Source organism: Orcinus orca, chromosome 7 (genome assembly GCF_937001465.1).
Source record: "Orcinus orca chromosome 7, mOrcOrc1.1, whole genome shotgun sequence".
NCBI classification, from domain to species: Eukaryota; Metazoa; Chordata; class Mammalia; order Artiodactyla; family Delphinidae; genus Orcinus; species Orcinus orca.
This window is the reverse complement of record NC_064565.1, coordinates 10,989,286-11,004,360: the sequence shown is the minus strand read 5'-3', so window position 1 is coordinate 11,004,360 and position 15,075 is coordinate 10,989,286. Positions and strand designations below refer to the sequence as shown.

General features: G+C 40.1%; 1 protein-coding gene across 9 annotated transcripts in view; it reads right to left on the bottom strand.

The window, feature by feature from the left end:
- The window catches only part of SAP130 (Sin3A associated protein 130), a 75,481-nt gene that overhangs the window by 9,949 nt on the left and 50,457 nt on the right, over positions 1 to 15,075 (bottom strand). For 8 of the 9 annotated variants that reach the window (XM_012535616.3, XM_033400182.2, XM_033400184.2 and 5 more), the window contains 2 exons: positions 11,129 to 11,377; positions 10,822 to 10,947 (listed from right to left, as the gene is read on the bottom strand). In XM_012535616.3, coding sequence (XP_012391070.1) covers positions 10,822 to 10,947; positions 11,129 to 11,377 — 375 coding nt within the window. The other variant, XM_049712639.1, reaches the window with a different exon arrangement.

The following is a 15,075-nucleotide window of genomic DNA, read 5'->3' as shown; positions in this document are numbered from 1 at the left end:
GTCAATCTAGGGAGAACTGACATCTTTGAGTTTTTCTAATCATGAGTGCTGTATGTCTCTTTATTTAGATCTTCTTTCATCAGCATTTTTCAGCTTTCAGCAAACACGTCCTGAACATGTTTTGCTAGATTTGTACCTGAGTATATCACTTTGGGGGGAATAATTGTAAATGGCATTATGCTTTCAATATGTTTCCACAACATTCCAGGTATCTAAAATTATAATTGATTTTTTTCATGTTGATATTGTAGCCTGTGACCTTGCTGAACTTATTTACTAGTTTCAGGGGTTTTTAGTAGAATCCTTGAGATTTTCTATGTAGACAATGACGTCATTTGCAAATAGTTTTATTTATTCCTTTCCAACCTGTATAGCCTTCTATCTCTTTTTTCCTTACTTTATGATGTGGCTAGAACTTCCAGTTCTATCCTAAGTTAAGAGTGGTGACAGAAGACAGTCTTATCCTTTTGCTAATCTCAGGTAGAAAGCATTCAGTCTTTACCATTAAGTATAATGTTAGCTCTGGTTTTTTGTAGACTTTTTATCAAGTTGAGGAAGTCTTCCTCCTTCTCTATTTTTGAGTTTTTATCATGAAAACGTTTTGAATTTTGTCAAACAAATTTTCTGCATTAATTGATATGATCGTGTGATTTTTCTTTAGCTTCTGTGGTGGGTTGAACTGTGTCCCTCCAAAAGATGTTTAAGTTCTAACCCTTGGTACTTGTGAACGTGATCTTATTTGGAAGAGGGTCTTTGCAGATGTAATCAAGTTAAGAAGTCATACTGAATTAGGGTGGTCCTAAATCCAAAGAGTCAAGAAACACAGAGAGGAATGCTCTGTTGGAGATGGGGGCAGAAACTGGAGTAATGCAGTAGCAGGCCGAAGAATGACTAGGGTTGCTGGCAACCATCAGAAGCTAAAAAGAGGCAAGGAAGGATTCTTTTCTACAGCCTTCAGAGAGGGCATGATCCGGCTGATACCTTGATTTTGGACTTCTGGCCTCCAGAACTATGAGAGAATATATTTGTTATTTTAGGCTATCCACCTTGTAGTACTCTGTTATGGCAGCCCTAGGAAATTAATATAGCCTGTTAAAAACAGTGAATTACACTGATTTTCAAATGCTGAACTAACCTTGCAGAGCTGTAACAAATCCTACTTGATCAAGGTGTAAAATTCTACTTAGATATTGCTGGATTGAATTTGCTAACATTTTGTTAAGAATTTTTACAACTATATTCATTAAGGAATATTGATATGTAGTTTTCTATATTTGTACTCTGTCTTGTTTCTGTATCAGGAAAATATTGGCTTCATAAAATGAAGTGTTCCCTCCTATATTTGAAAGAGATTGTGGGAAATTGGTGTTGATTCTTCTTTAAACGTTTGGTAGGGCTTCCCTGGTGGCGCAGTGGTTGAGTGTCGGCCTGCCGATGCAGGGGACACAGGTTCGTGCCCCGGTCCAGGAAGATCCCACATGCCGCAGAGCGGCTGGGCCCGTGAGCCATGGCCGATGAGCCTGCGCGTCCGGAGCCTGTGCTCCGCAACAGGAGAGGCCACAACAGTGAGAGGCCCGCGTACCGCAAAAAAAAAAAAAAAAAAAAAAAAAAAACGTTTGGTAGAATTTCCCAGTAAAAGTATCTGAGCCTATAGATTCCTGTTTGGAAGCTTTTAAATTATGGATTCAACTTATTTAATGGTTATAAGACTATTCAGATTGCCTGTTTCTGACTGAGTTTTGCTAGTATGTGGAAGGAATTGGTCTACTTCATCTAAGCAGCTGACTTTATGAGCATAAAGTTGTTTGTAGTATTTCCTTATGCTTTTAATGGCTGCACAGTCTTAGTAATATCCTGTTTCCTTCTTTTAAAAAAATTTTTATTTCATATTGGAGTACAGTTGACCAACAATGTTGTGTTGGTTTCGGGAGTACAGGAATGTGATTCAGTTATACATATACATGTATCTATTCTTTTTCAAATTCTTTTCCCATTTAGGTTATTACAGCATACTGAGCAGACTTGCCTGTGCTACACAGTAGGTACTTGTTGGTTATCTATTTTAAATACAGCAGTCTGTACATGTCAATTCCAAACTCCCAATCTATCCCTCCCCACCACTCTTCCCTCCTGGTAACAATAAGTTCATTCTCTAAGTCTTTGAGTCTGTTTCTGTTTTGTAAAGAAGTTCATTCGTATGTTTTTTTTCCCCCACATATAAGCGAAATCATATGATATTTGTCTTTTTCTGTATGATATACTTCACTTAGTATGATAATCTCCATCCATGTTGTTGCAAATGGCATTATTTCATTCTGGGTAATATTCTATTGTATATATGTACCACACCTTCTTAATCCATTCCTCTGTTGATGGGCACTATGGTTGCTTCCATGTCTTGGCTATTGTAAATACTGCTACAATGAACATCAGAGTGCATGTATCCTTTCGAACCATGTTTTTCTCCAATATATACCCAGGAGTGGGACTGCTGGATCATACGGTACTTCTATTTTCAGTTGTTTAAGGAACCTCCATGCTGTTCTCCATAGTGGCTGTACTAATTTACATTCCCACTAATAGTGTAGGAAGATTCCCTTTTCTCCACACCCTTTCCAGCATTTATTGTTTGTAGATTTTTTGACAATAGCCATTCTGACTGGTGTGCGGTGGTATCTCATTGTAGTTTTGATATGCATTTCTCTAATAATTAGTGAGGTTGAACATCTTTTCATGTGCCTCTTGATCATCTGTATGTCTTCTTTGGAGAAATGTCTATTTAGGTCTTCTGCCCATTTTTTGATTGGGTTGTTTGTTTTGATGACACTGAGCTGCATGAGCTGTTGGTAAATTTTGGAGACTAATCCCTTGTGAGCTGCATCACTTGCAAATATTTTCTTCCATTCTGTGGGTTGTCTTCTTGTTTTGTTTATGGTCTCCTTTGCTGTACAAAGCTTTTTCGTTTAATCAGGTCCCATTTGTTTATTTTTGTTTTTATTTCCATTACTCTGGGAGACGGATCAAAAAAGATACTGCTGCAATTTATGTCAGAGAGTGTTCTGCCTGTTTTCCTCTAAGAGTTTTATAATGTCTCGTCTTACATTTAGGTCTTTAATCCATTTTGAGTTTATTTTTGTGTATGGTGTTAAAGAATGTTCTAACTTCATTTTCTGACATGTAGCTGTCCAGTTTTCCAGCGCCATTTATTGAAGAGACTGTCCCCCCTCCACTGTATTGTACTATCTCTCCTCCATTGCCTCCTCTGTCATAGATTAATTGACCCCAGGTGCATGGGTTTACTTCTGGGCTCCCTATCCTGTTCCATTGATGTGTATTTCTGTTTTTGTGCCAGTAACATACTGTTGTGATGACTATAGCTTTGTAGTATAGTCTGAAGTCAGGGAGCGTGATCCCTCCAGCTCCATTTTTCTCTTTCAAGATTGCTTTGGCTAATACAGGGTCTTTCGTGTCTCCATACAAATTTTAAGACTGTAGATTGCCTTGGGTGGTATAGTCATTTTGAGAATATTGATTCTTCCAATCCAAGAACACAGTATATCTTTCCATGTGGTTGGGTCATCTTTGATTTCTTTCATCAGCATCTTAGAGTTTTTGGAGGACAGGTCTTTTGCCTCCTCAGGTAGGTTCATTCCTAGGTATTTTATTCTTTATGATGTGGTGGTAAATGGGATTGTTTCTTTAATTTCTCTTTCTGATCTTTTGTTGTTAGTGTATAGAAATGCAACAGATTTCTGTGTATTAATTTTATATGCTGTAACTTTACTCAATTCACTGATGAGCTCTAGTAGTTTTCTGGTAGCATCTTTAGGATTTTCTAGTATAATGACATGTCATCTGCAAAAAGTGAGTTTTACTTCTTCTTTTCCAATTTGGTTGACTTTTTTTTTTTCCTTCTCTGATTGCTGTGGTTAGGACTTCCAAAACTATGTTGAATAAAAGTAGCGAGGGTGGCCATCCTTGTCTTGCTCCTGACCTTCCAGGAAATGCTTTCAGCTTTTCACCGTTGAGTATGATGTTAGCTGTAGGTTTGTCATATATGTATATTATGTTGAGGTATGTTCCCTCTATGTCCACTTTCTGGAGAGTTTTTATCATAAATGGGTATTGAATTTTGTCAAAAGCTTTTTCTGCACCTATTGAGATGATCATATAGGTTTTATTCTTCAATTATTTGTTAATATGGTGTATCACATGGATTGATTTGCAGATATTGAAAAACCCTTGCACCCTGGGATAAACCCCACTTGATCATGGCGTATGACCCTTTTAATGTGTTATTGGATTCGGTTTGCTAGTATTTTGCTGAGGATTTTTGCGTCTGTGTTCATCAGTGATATTGGCCTGTAACTTTCTTTTTTTGTGGTATCTTTGTCTAGCTTTGGTATCAGGGTGATGGTGGTCTCATAGAATGAGCTTGGGAGTATTCCTTCCTCTGCAGTTTTTTGAAACAGTTTCAGAAGGGTAGATGTTAGTGCTTCTCTAAATGTTTGATAGAATTCAACTGTGAAGCCATCTGGTCCTGGGCTTTTGTTGTTGGGAGTTTCTTAATCACAGTTTCAATTTCAGTACTTGTGATTGGTCTGTTCATATTTTCTATTTTTTCCTGGTTCAGTCTTGGAAGATTGTACCTTTCTAAGGATTTGTCTTTCTTCCAGGTTGTCCATTTTATTGGCATACAGCTACATGTAGTAGTCTCTTACGATCCTTTGTATTTCTGTGGTGTCAGTTGTAACTTCTCCTTTTTCATTTCTAATCTTACTGATTTGAGCCCTCTTTTTTTTCTTGATGAGACTGGCTAAAGGTTTATCAATTTTGTTTCTTTTCGAAGAACCAGCTTTTAATTTTATTCATCTTTGCTATTGTTTTCTTCATCTGTATTTCATTTATTTCTGCTCTGATCTTTATGATTTCTTCTAACTTTGGGTTTTGTTTGTTCTTCTTTCTCTAGTTGCTTTAGGTATAAGGTTAGATTGTTTATTTGAGATTTTTCTTGTTTCCTGAGCTAAGATTGTATTGCTATAAACTTCCCTCTTAGAACTTTTTTTTTGCTGCATCCCATAGGTTTTGGATCATTGTGTTTTCATTTTCATTTGTCTCTAGGTATTTTCTGATTGCCTCTTTGATTTCTTCAGTGACCCATTGGTTGTTTAGTAGCATATTGTTTAGCCTCCACGTGCTTGCGGTTTTTGCAGTTTTTTCTTGTAGTTGATTTCTCATCTCATAGCGTTGTAGTTGGAAAAGATGCTTGATATGATTTCAGTTTCTAAAATTTACTGAGGATTGATTTGTGACCCAAGATGTAATCTATCCTGGAGAATGTTCCATGTGCACTTGAGAAGAATATGTATTCTGCTGCTTTTGTATGGAATGCTCTAAAAATATCAATTAAGTCCATCTGGTCTAATGTGTCATTTAAGACCTGTGTTTCCTTACTGATTTTCTGTTTGGATGATCTGTTCATTTTTGAAAGCAGGGTGTTAAAGTCCTCCAGTATTACTGTGTTACTGTCAATTTCTCCCTTTATAGCTGTTAATATTTGCCTTATATATTGAGGTGCTCCTATGTTGAGTGAATATCTATTTACAACTATTATATCTTCTTAGATTGATCCCTTGATCATTATGTAGTGTCCTTCGTTGTCTCTTGTAATAGTCTTTATTTTAAAGTCTATTTTGTCTTTTATGAGTATTGCTACTCCAGCTTTCTTCTGATCTCCATTTGCATGGAATACCTTTTCCCATCTCTTCACTTTCATTCTGTATGTGTCTCTAGATCTGAAGTGGGTCTCTTGTAGACAGCATATATACAGGTCTTGTTTTTGTATCCATTCAGCTAGTCTATGTCTTTTGGTTAGAGTATTTAATCTGTTTACATTTAAGGTAATTATCGATATGTGTGTTCTTATTGCCATTTTGTTAACTATTTTGGATTTGTTATTGCAGGTGGTTTTTCTTCCCTTCCTCTTTGTTCTCTTCCCTTGTGATTTGATGCTGTGTTTGGATTCCTTTTTTGTGTATCTATTGTAGATTTTCAGTTTGCGGTTACCATGAGGTTTTGATATAGCAGTCTATATATAAATAAGATTGTTTTAAGTTGCTGGTCTTTTAATTTCAAATCCATTTCCAACATCCTGCATTTGTGCTCTCCTCTTCTCACAATTTTGCTGGTTTTGATATCATATTGTGTGCCGATGATTTCCTACCTTTACTGTATGTTTGCCTTTTACTGGTGAGCTTTTCCAATTGTAATTTTCTTGTTTCTATAGTAGTTCTGGTCTCTTCTTTTTCACTTAGAGAAGTTCCTTTAGAATTTGTTGCAAAGCTGGTCTGGTGGTACTGAATTTTCCTAGCTTCTGCTTGTCTGTAAAGCTTTTGATTTCTCTGTCGAATCTGAATGAGAGCCTTGCTGGGTAGAGTAATCTTGGTTGTAGGTTCTTCCCTTTCCTCACTGTAAATATATCTCACCATTCCCTTCTGGCCTGCAAAGTTTCTGCTAAGAAATCAGCCGATAACTTCATGGGAGTTCCTTTGTATGTTATTTGTTGCTTTTCCGTTGTTGCTTTTAATCTTTTTTTCTGTCTTTAACTTTTGTCAGTTTGATTACTATGTGTCTCAGCGTGTTCCTCCTTGGAATTATTCTGCCTGGGACGCTCTGCGCTTCCTGGACTTGGTTGACTGTTTCCTTTCCCATGTTAGAGAAGTTGTCAGCTATTATTTCTTCACATATTTTCTTAGGTTCTTTCTCTCTCCTCCTTCTGGGACCCCTATAATGCAAATGTTCGTGCATTTAATGTTGTCCCAGAGGTCTCTCAGACTGTCTTCATTTCTTTTCATTCTTTTTTCTTTATTCTGTTCCGTGGCAGTGATTTATACCATTCTGTCTTGTAGGTCACTTATCCATTTTTCTGCTTCAGTTATTGTGCTATCGATCCTTCTAGTGTAATTTTCATTTTAGTTATAGTGTTGTTCACCTCTGTTTGTTTGTTCTTTAGCTCTTCTGGGTCTTTGTTAAACATTTCTCGCATCTTCTCGATCTCTGCCTCCATTCTTTTTCCGAGGTCTTGGATCACCTCCGCTATCATTATTTTCAATTCTTTTTCTGGTAGGCTGCCTATCTCTACTTCACTTAGTTGTTCTTCTGTGGTTTTTACCTTGTTCTTTCATCTGGGACGTATTCCTCTGCCGTTTCATTTTGTCTAACTTTCTGTGATTGTGGTTTCCATTCCGCAGGCTGCAGGATTGTAGTTCTTGCTTCTGCTGTCTGCCTTCAGGTGGATGAGGCTAGATTAGGCTTGTGCAGGCTTCCTGATGTGAGGGACTGGTTCCTGCCCAGTGGTGGGTGGAGCTGTGTCTTGTTCCTCTGGTGGGCAGGGCCATGCTCAGGAAGACTTTAAGCTGCATGTCTGCTGAGGGGTGGGGCTGTGTTCTGCCCTGTTGGTCATTTGGCCTGAGGTGTTACAGCATGGAGCCTACAGGCTGTTGGGTGGGGCTAATGGTGGCCTCTGGGAGGGCTCACTCCAACGAGTACTCCCCAGAACTGCTGCTGCTGGTGTTATTGTCCCTGTAGTGAGCCACGGCCATCCCCCACCTCGGCAGGAGACCATCCAATACTAGCAGGTAGGTCTGCCTGTCTCTTATGGGGTCACTGCTTTTTACCCCTGGGTCCTGGTGTGCATGGGACCTTGTGTGCGCCCCCCAAGACTGGAGTTTCTTTTCCTCCCAGTCCTGTGGAATTTCTGCAATCAAACCCTGCTGGCCTTCAAAGCCAGATTCTCTGGGGGCTCCTCCTTCTCTTGTCAGACTGCCAGGCTGGGAAGCCTGATGTGGGGCTCAGAACTTTCACTCCTGTGGGAGAACATCTGTGGTATAACTGTTTTCCAGTTTGTGAGTTGCCCACCTGGCGGGTATGGGATTTGATTTTATAGCGACTGCGCCCCTCCGACCATCTCATTGTGGCTTCTTCATCTTTGGATGTAGGCTATCTTTTTCAGTAGGTTCTAGTGCTTTTTTTTTTGTTGATGGTTGTTCAGCAGTTAGTTGTGGTTTTGGTGTTTTTTTAAGAAGGGCTGAGCTCACATCCTTCTACTCTGCCATCTTGAGCTAATCTCTGACACAGAATATCATGTGTCAAGCACTGTTTGTTGCCATGCTTGCATATGCAGTAAGTGTACGGCTGTTGTCTGCAGATGTTTGCAGTGCTGCCTCTCCTGTTTCCTTCTTCATATTCATGATTTATGTCCTCTCTCTTCTACCTTCTTCAGTCTTGCTAGAGATTTATTTTATTGATTTTTCTTTTAGAGAATTAGCTTTTCATTTTATTATTTTCTGTTTTCAATTTCACTGATTTCTGCTTTTTTCACTATTTTCTTCCTTGTACCTGCTTTGAGTTTATGTTGTTCTTCTTTTTCTCGTTTTTTGATGTAGAAACTATGACTGAGCTATTTCCTCTTTTTTTTTTTTTTTTTTTTGGTGGTATCCAGGCCTCTCACTGTTGTGGCCTCTCCCATTGCAGAGCACAGGCTCCGGACACGCACGCTAAGCGGCCGTGGCTCACGGGCCCAACCGCTCGCGGCATGTGGGATCTTCCTGGACCGGGGCATGAACCCGTGTCCCCTGCATTGGCAGGCGGACTCTCAACCACTGCGCCACCAGGGAAGCCCTCCTCCTCTGTTTTGATATAAACATTTAGTGCTATAGATTTTCCTGTTGGCACTGCTTTAGCTGCCTTCCACATATTTTGGTATGTTGTTCTTTTACCTTCATTCAGTTTTAAGTATTTTTAAAAACTTCCCTTTAGACTTCCTCTTTGACCCATTATTTAGAAGTGTGTTGCTTAATCCATGGCTTGGAGGTATCTGTCACTGGTTTCTAGTTTGATTCCATTATGGTCAATGAAGATACTTTATATTTTTCTATATGATTTCAATTCTCCCTAATTTGTTGAGGTTTATGATCCTAAATATGGTCTGTCTTTACATGTTCTGTGTGCACTTGAGAGAATATGTATTCTGCTGCAGTTCTAGTGTCCTATAATGTCTACTAGATGTTGGTTCGTGGTGTTCACTTCTTGTATATCCTTCTGATTTTCTGTCAAGTACTTCTATCAACTGCCGAGAAGAGGGTGTCGAAGGTCTAACTATGACTGCACATTTGCCTATACTCCTTTCAGCTGTTTTTGCTTCATATATTCTGAAGCTCATGATTTTTGTTGCCTATATAGTTTTAATCAGTATGTAATGCCTTTTTTCATTTTTAGTAATTTTCTTTCCTCTGAAGTCTACTTTTATTTGATATTATTATAACTACTCTTGTTTTTTGATTAGTTTTTGCATTGTACATATTTTTCCACCCTTTTACTGTCACTCTACTGACACACTGTATCTGAAGTTTCTTACAGACATAATATAGTTGGATCTTTTTTTTTATCCTCTCTGCCCATCTGTGTTTTAATTGGTACTTCCAGACTATTTACATTTAAGGTAATTACTGATATGTAAGGCTAAGCCTGCCATGTTATTATTTGTTTTCTGTGCTTCTTATTCCCCTATTTCTCTTTTCTTTCCTCCCTGTGAATTACCTGTTTTTAGTACTCCACCTTTATTTCTTTGTATGAATATGACTTTAAAGCTTAGGCAAAACAGTTCAATTAAAGTTTAATAGTCAAGAGACTTGGCACAAGGTGATTAATATGTACATATCCAAACAGAAGATTTAGGAATCATCAGTATTTTCAGCTGTCAAATAACCTTTCCTGAGATAGCTTTTGAAGAGTGAGTTCCAATAAGCAATAAGAATCTTTTATGGCTTAAAATGTTACCAGGGAAAACTGTAAATATTTTCCTGCTACGATATGGAATTCCTGTGGTGTGAAGAAATGTCTGGTGGCTCATATTCTGCTTCCACCAAAGGCCAACATTCTCTGATTTCTCTTTCGAAATCTCACCCTCTTTTCAATCCTCAGGGTGTACTTGTGAGGAAGAAAAGCTGGGCAGTGCAGCCACCTCTGTACTTCCATTCAGATAGTGAACTGTCAGGACCTTCACTCCTGCTGATAGGCATTAATTAGTCAGTACCATCCAAATCAGACTCATCTTGAGGCTTCAAGGAAGCTTCCAAGTAAAGTTTATTTGAGGGAATGGGAAATATGACCAATTCTCCGAAAACTTACACTTCTCTGTGCAATGATTATATTTGAGATTAATGACACAAAGTCTATCCATAGAAATATTTGCAGATATTCGCAAAGTACTATCAGCCATTTTTATTATAAGTGGGTTAATGAATGAGAATGTTATTCTCAAGTTCAAAACCACAAAGACATTCACTGAGTGCTTGCACTGGACCATTCCAAGAGCTTCACATATGTTGAACAAAAGGTCTTTTGGAAAATATACTTCCTGGGGCTTATCACACATGTATATCTGAGCATCCTGGAACTACTGTGGACCATGTCCAGTAACAGTCTAGTATAGCTCTTCCTCAACCACTTTGAGGGCTAAAGAGGTCATCTGTGACCACTTGGGTAGCTGGCAACACATGTTGTCATTTATTCATTAGACTGTGTTTCCAGTAAAGTACACAAAGCTTTCTGAGGCAAAGGATAATTTTCCAAATTTTATGCTCAACTGTGTATTCTATCTAAGTTAAACAATAAAGTCTTGAGATTTTATAACAAAAACTTACGGTTCTTTTTGAAACTGGGAAACTGTGATTCTGTTTTTCTATTCTACTGTGATTTCAATATAGCTGAGTGAAAGACCCATTGCAAGTGTTAACACCGAACATTTCTGGGGAAACTGACCTTTGACCCGGACGTCACTGTACCGCTGAAAGTGGTGGTATGCAGCTTTCCAGGGGTTCCGATAGTGACGGAGCAAGGTAATGGGAGGTCTTGGACGCACTGGGACATACCTCACACCTTCTTCATCTATTCAAGAGAAGAAAAAGAAGACATTAAATAGCTTACTATCTATTTGCAACAATCTTCCTGGTATAATTCCTGCAGGTAAGCTGTAAGTGAAATCTGGCTATGTAAACAGCCTCAGGGATGGACCCCTGACTTAAGTGGGAAGCTTCTCGTGACAAAATTTAGCTCAAGTGAGCATTACCGATATACTCCTTGGGAGGAGACTTGCGCTTCTCTGCCTTCACCAGAAGACTCTTGGCAGTGGACTTCTCATCATCAGTGCTGTTTGTCTCCATCATGTCCCCTTCTTCTGTTGAAATCACGTGCTGCTGCTTCCGAGGCTTTTTCCTTGGCGAAGCGCCGGGTGGTAGGTCACTTGTAGGCGTGGACAGGTTGTTAGCCAGCAATGCAAGAGACGGAGACACACTGTTGGTAGCCAGGGGGGGAACTGCTGTCATAGGAAAAAGGGTGCACACATGCATGAGAGCCCAAACACAGTGGAAAGTGTCACTTGATTTCCATCAATGAGAAGGATGAGGAAGACAGGGAAAAGAGCTAACATTTATGGAGTCTTCCGACATGCCCAGCGCTATGCTAAGCACTCCAACTGTGGCAGAGGCTGCCAACTGCTTTCTAATACCTCACATCTTCACCTCCCTTAGCACGAGCACCCCTCACTTTGAAATGGACACACTGTCACTTGGCTGGAAGACCATATTTACTAGTCTCCCTTACAGTTCATTGTGGCCTTTTGAAATGAAAATACAAGTGCTCTGTAGCACTCTTAAGAAGTTTCCTTAAAAGAAAGAAGGCATAACCCACTCCTCGTCTTCTTCCTGTGACCCTGGAACTCAGATGGCATAGCTGGAGTTCCAGCAGCTATCTTGAATCAAGAGCATGAGGGTCAAATGCTAGGGGTGATAGGAGCCTGGATCCCTAATGATTTTATGGAGTCCACATACCATGCCTGGACTGTCTGCCTCAGGATTCGCTTCAAGGGAGACAATAAAACCTTACATGTTCAAGCCACTGTTTTTCAAGCCTTTGAGCATTGATTTCTAGGAGATAACCCATTAACTAATATAATCTTAAAAGTAATCTGAGCAAGTCGGCATTATATTATGCCCCAATTTAAAGATGAGAAAACGTGGCACAAATCACACAAGTAGGAAGTGGGACAGCTGGGAGCTGACAGAGGCAGTCTGGCTTCGGAGCCTGGACGATTTAACTACCACAGTCCACTGCCCCCAGATAAGCAGCATTCTCAGTACAATGTTAACATCATTTGTTTGGGCTTGTATGGATCATGTGTCTGGGGACACGCAAACCATGAGAAAACTTCACCTCAACTCTTCTATACCATATATCCTTGGCCTATCCTTTCCCTCCACCCTTCCTCAGCCACCCACTCCCAACAGTCATACCCGTCACTCTGTCATCACATCTCAATTTCTAGCATCTGACTTTCCAGCCCAAAGATAGCCCGACTATCTTTCTAGGTCACTTCTCTTAGTAACTTGCCTCCAATAATTCCTAGACCCCATTAGGAACTATTATCCATTAATCATACCACTTATTTGCTGTCACTCATCCCTCAAATGTCCACTCTCTCCTATCACTGGGTTTTAATTCTCCCATTAATTTTATTCACTTTATTCGTTTATTGTCCTTTCTTTTGCTTCACTGTACTCACTGAGCAAAAAGCACAACAGGTTAAATCCAACTCTCCAACTACTTTGCACCTGTGCAGCTGAGTGTAGCCAGAGAAAAACACACAGCAACGGGCACAGGTGTCCTGTTAGCATGCTTGCTGACCTCGAGCAGGCCCTTGCTGCTGGACGATCCTCCCGCATCTGCCAAGTCCATTCACCCTCAACACCTCCTATATCACCCCTACCCTCAGCTATGACCCTGGAAAATATAGAAATAATCAGAAGGAAATGTCCATAAATTCCCACCAGCTATACCTACTTACATGCATCGTGACCAGGCACTTCCTTTCTCTCTGTGATTTCAGCAGACACAGATTCCTTCACATACACAATAGGTCCCACCCACTCTCACCTCCTCAGACATCGATCGCTTCAGGAATTCATCTCTTTTTCCTGCATCATCACTTCTTTCCCCTCTACTGGATCACTCCCATTAACATACAAAACTCATTTGTCCTGTCTTAAAAATAACTTCCTCTTGGCACCATTTCCCTTCAGATATTGCCCTTCCTTTTTCTAGCGCTTTATAACAAAACTCCTCAAGTGCTGTTTATACTCCCTGTCTCTAAGTTGTTTCCCAGCTTTCTCTTGAACCCACTCCCATCATGCTGTGGCCAATATCATTACGGGGAAACTGCTCTTCTCAAGATCTGCATGACCTTCATACTGCTAAATCCAATGGTCCTGCTCAGTTCTTACCTTACTTGATCTCTCATCAGTCATGACCCTTGTCCTGGCTTTCTAGGACATCATACTCTACGCTTTCTCCCTCTCACTCTGGCCCCTCCACTTAATCTCCTGTGCTAGCTTCGGCCTCCTCTCCCTCCTCAAAATGGTGCAGTGCCGCAGGGCTCAGTTCACAGCTGCTTCTGTTTTTTATCGTGCGCTCATTCCTCAGATGATCTTATCCATTAAGATCTAACTTAATGGATAAGATTAAAAACTAACTCCTGATCTCTCCCTACACAATGGAGCCCCCCCCCCCCCGCACCCTCCCCTACCTCAACTGCCAGCAACTCTATGCTTCCATACACTAAGGCCAAAAACTTTATAGTTGCCTCTGATGCCGTTCCTCACACACAACATTCCATCTTAATAAAGAAATCCTCTCAGTTCTACTTCAATAATATATCTAGACTCTCACCACTTCATACTACTGGTACTGCTACTACCCTGGCTGAAACCTTCACTAGTCCCTGCAATTAATGCAGCAGGCTCTAAACACATCTCCCTAATTCCACCCTTGTTCCCAGTCTTTTTCCCACAGAGCAGCCAGAGTGGTCTGTTAAAAATGGAAGTGAGCTCAAGTCTCTCTTCTGCTCGGAACCCTCTGATAGCTCCCACCTCCCTCAGCAAAGCCGAAGGCCTTACAGTGGCTCACAGACTCTCACAGTCTTGACTCTGTTTCTCTGACCTTGTCCAACCCGCTCCCCTCATTTACTGAGCTCCATCTGCTGTTGCCTCTGCTATTCTTTGAGCACACCAGGCTTTTACATTTACTGCTCTCCCAGTCTGAAATGACCTTCTTCCAGATATCCTCATGGCCAGCATTTCATCTCTTTAATGTCTCTGCTCAAAGATCATTTCCTCAGTAAGGCCTTTCCTTTAAAACATTCTTAAAAATCACAGCTCCAGCCCTAACTTTCCCTTATATTTTGTCTCTACTTCATTTTACCGTCTGTTGCCCTTGCGAGAAGGTAAGTTCCAAGAGGATGGAGTTGTGCTTGTTTTGTACAAGGTTGTATCATCAGTGCCTGGTGCAGAGCCCTACAGGACAAAGGCCGGTGCAGAGCCCTACAGTTTGAGGAAGGACTACTGCCAACTTCCTAGTACCGAGAGGTTAAGAGGAAGTATCCAGAACGTTGAAAGAGCAGATGAACAGCAAAAGTGAGACCATTTCCTTTCTCCTCCAGGGTTATCCACAGTACCTTTCAACGGAAGTGCTGAGGCTAAATATGGGTGCCATAGAAGGATATTTCCTGGCATAATAAAATGAAAATAAATAAGCAAATAAATACACAGCAGGTTTAAAAACTGTAGACATAGCATGACCACACCTCATAACTGAACAGACGGCATGGGAGATGGGGGCCTTCATGCCAAATGGTTAAGAGGGTAATACTGGGTAACTATGGGACAAACTGACTTGTTTTCCACTTTGGCTTTCTCTGTATTTTATAAATTTCATACACTGAATGTTACTTTTGTAGTCAGGAAAAATAAGATTACACGTAAGTTATTAAAATAACAGAAAACCAACCAAACAAAAAGAAAACCTTTAAAGTGACCTGCCTTTTACAAACTAGAAGTTTAGAGTTGAGAAGAGGGAGGGGGTGATGGTAGTTTTGGGATTTTACTAATCACAAATAAATTTATCAAGAGACTACTTTCTACAACACAAATCTTACTTTACTGCATACACAAGGCAACAAAAATT